The following is a 2,680-nucleotide window of genomic DNA, read 5'->3' on the forward strand; positions in this document are numbered from 1 at the left end:
CCACTTCACTTTCAGCGTCTCTTAACTTCCCTTTCAATTCCCACTTCACTTTCAGCGTCTCTTAACTTCCCTTTCAATTCCCACTTCAATTTCAGTGTCTCCTCAACTTCCCCTTTCAATAAAGAGAGACAGGAGAATACACGCTGTGGCACGGACCATCATCCTCTTTCCTGGGGTGTGGAGAGAGTGCTGAAGCATGGTAACACCCTCTTACCACAATGCGCATCTTGCCCATACACCTCTCTCCCCAGGGCGCAGGTGGCACATCAGTTGCACAAACACACAGCGCCCCGTCATCCAGTGTGTGATCACCCGGCGCTACATTTGACTGACATGTGTGTGTCTGAGTGTGTGTGTGTGTCTGTGTGTGTGTGTGTGTGTCTGAGTGTGTGTGTGTGTGTGTGTGTGTGTGTGTGTGTGTCTGAGCGTGTGTGTGTGTCTGAGTGTGTGTGTGTGTGTCTGTGTGTGTGTGTGTGTGTGTGTGTCTGAGTGTGTGAGTGTGTCTGAGTGTGTGTGTGTCTCCTCATTAGAAAGTCTCTGGCTACATGTACTTGACTCAGCTACATGACTGACATGCTGGTCAGCGTTGACATGTGAGCAGGAACTAGGCCTACTACAGCCCAGCAAACCTCACCGCACACACAGCAGTGACAGGTAATGACCTTGCCACTAAGCAACCTGCTATATCAGCAGCCGACACTAACAGTTATCAGGAGCGATAACGCACTGCATTAGAGTGCATCACATGATGTGCTTGAGCACTAAAGTAGCAAGAGACTGCACCTTCTTACAGCACATCGACCCAGGCCACCATATAGCATATAGCGAGAGACTGCACCTTCTTACAGCACATCAACCCAGGCCACCATGTTGGCCAACATATCATAATCAATCAAACACACATAAGCACAACCATACAGACAGCTGAACAGAGAGTGCAAGAGCGTACATGAGGGGCCTAGGCCAACATATTGGGCCACAATTTGGCCTGCACACATCACAAAAAGATAGTATGAGGTATTATGAAGGCATATCCATGGCTTACTACTCTTGTGTAAGATCGAGGACACACTATCTGAAATGTATCGCCATTCGCAGAGGACAGAGCTTACTTACTTCCCAGCGTCCGTAGGTGAGCAGGAACAGGGAGAGGGGGATAGCGGTACCGGACATGGCGTGCGTGGAGGGCATACTGTACTCGGAGTTGTAGAACATTTCTACCTTGACGACGGGCGGCGACGCGGGCCGCGGCCACCGGATCAGGTCCTTGGTGCACTGGCCCACGTACATCACCCAGACCCAGACCACGATGAGCCGCCGACCCACGTAGGCGTCCACGTTCCAGATGACGAAGGGGAAGAAAGTGATGTAGAAGAGTTCATTGCCAAGTTCAGATCCGAAAGTGAACAAGTAGAATAAAAACTTATTCTCGATGAGAAACTCTTGCCCCGCGTCTCCAGTCAGAGAGTTCTTACGCAGAGGTTTAACAGTGCTAGTGGGGCAGCTCGAGTCGTCTGTGACCTCCGACATGTTGTCAAGGCCAGCGCCGTTACTTTCCGATACTTCCCCCGTCTCCTGCGGATGTTCGCCATCGCTGGTATCAGCGGAGTAGGGATTATTATAGCGGTTATGACACCCTGGTTTCTCCCCCGTAGTTTTCGACACCGCTGTTTCTAATAGCCGATCATCACTACCAGACGCCGCTGCCCTACAACAGTTGTCAATAGAGATACTTTTTCGCTGCCGCAGATGATCGGCTGCCTCCCCCTCTCCTCCTCCGTTCAAACGGACCCCGTTGCCATACGCGCCGTTGCTGAGTAGGCTCGTCTGCCTCGCTTCGGTACAGTCTGCTGGGTTTCTTGAGAATGTTCCTCTTACGCCACACATTTGTTGGAATAGCGCAACATGATGCGGGTCTTGCAGATAGTGCCAAAGTTGTAAGAACTGCGTTTTCAAAGTACTTGCCATTGTGTGACAACTAATGCTACGTCCAAAGTGAAAATGAAAAGTGCCTCAGTGATCTAACTTACCAACTCTACTAGCTAGTTCAGAAGATATCTTAAACCATGACTTATGAGTAGCCTAAGCATAGCAGCCTTGGTCACTGCGAAATTTCGATGTCAGCGATAAATACTTCGAAGTAATTAGCAGTTATAAAATACTACATCCGCGGATCCTTGAGGACAATAAGAGCATTTCCGTCTCATCCAGGTAATGGTACGAATACATGAAGGCATCGAGGGCTTGTGATAACCCATGTACCGCTGTGCGTTCAAATCCGCTATTTCAGGTCACTGGTGTCTTGTTACCACTGGACCGAAGCTCTGAAACTCGAACTAGCTCAGTAAAGGGGACACTTCCGGTAATGCTAGTGAGAGTGAGTTTGTGGTTAAAAGCATGACACATTACTTCAAAATAAAGGTTTAATAATAATAATAATAAAGTGTCGGCTACACAGGAAGTTTTCCTTTGAACCATAATAAGTATTTTCATACAGTGTATTTGCATAATCCCACATTGTTTTTTCAATAATTTTTTCAATCAATATCGTTGTTTTTATTTTGAAAGCGACTGCTATTTGTACGCCCATACATTTGTGCGTGGATGCATACGATGTAAACACCCTCACTGATGTGCTGGTGAACAGAATTTATGCTCCTGCGTCGACACAATGCAGTTG

General features: G+C 48.0%; 1 protein-coding gene across 1 annotated transcript in view; it reads right to left on the minus strand.

The window, feature by feature from the left end:
- sgpp1b (sphingosine-1-phosphate phosphatase 1b) overlaps nt 1-2,312 on the minus strand; it is a 29,782-nt gene extending 27,470 nt beyond the window's left edge. Inside the window, exon 1 of the mRNA XM_076295519.1 lies at nt 1,117-2,312. Within this exon, the coding sequence (XP_076151634.1) occupies nt 1,117-1,968 (852 nt within the window). The 5' untranslated portion in view covers nt 1,969-2,312. The remainder of the gene's footprint in view (nt 1-1,116) is intronic.
- Between the last annotated feature and the right edge of the window lie 368 nt (nt 2,313-2,680).

The sequence above is a fragment of the Alosa pseudoharengus genome, unplaced genomic scaffold (assembly GCF_046254945.1).
Source record: "Alosa pseudoharengus isolate Yale_2024_CS ecotype anadromous, Long Island Sound unplaced genomic scaffold, YU_APseudo_1.1 YU_APseudo_1.1_scf_2, whole genome shotgun sequence".
In the NCBI taxonomy this organism is placed as follows: Eukaryota; Metazoa; Chordata; class Actinopteri; order Clupeiformes; family Clupeidae; genus Alosa; species Alosa pseudoharengus.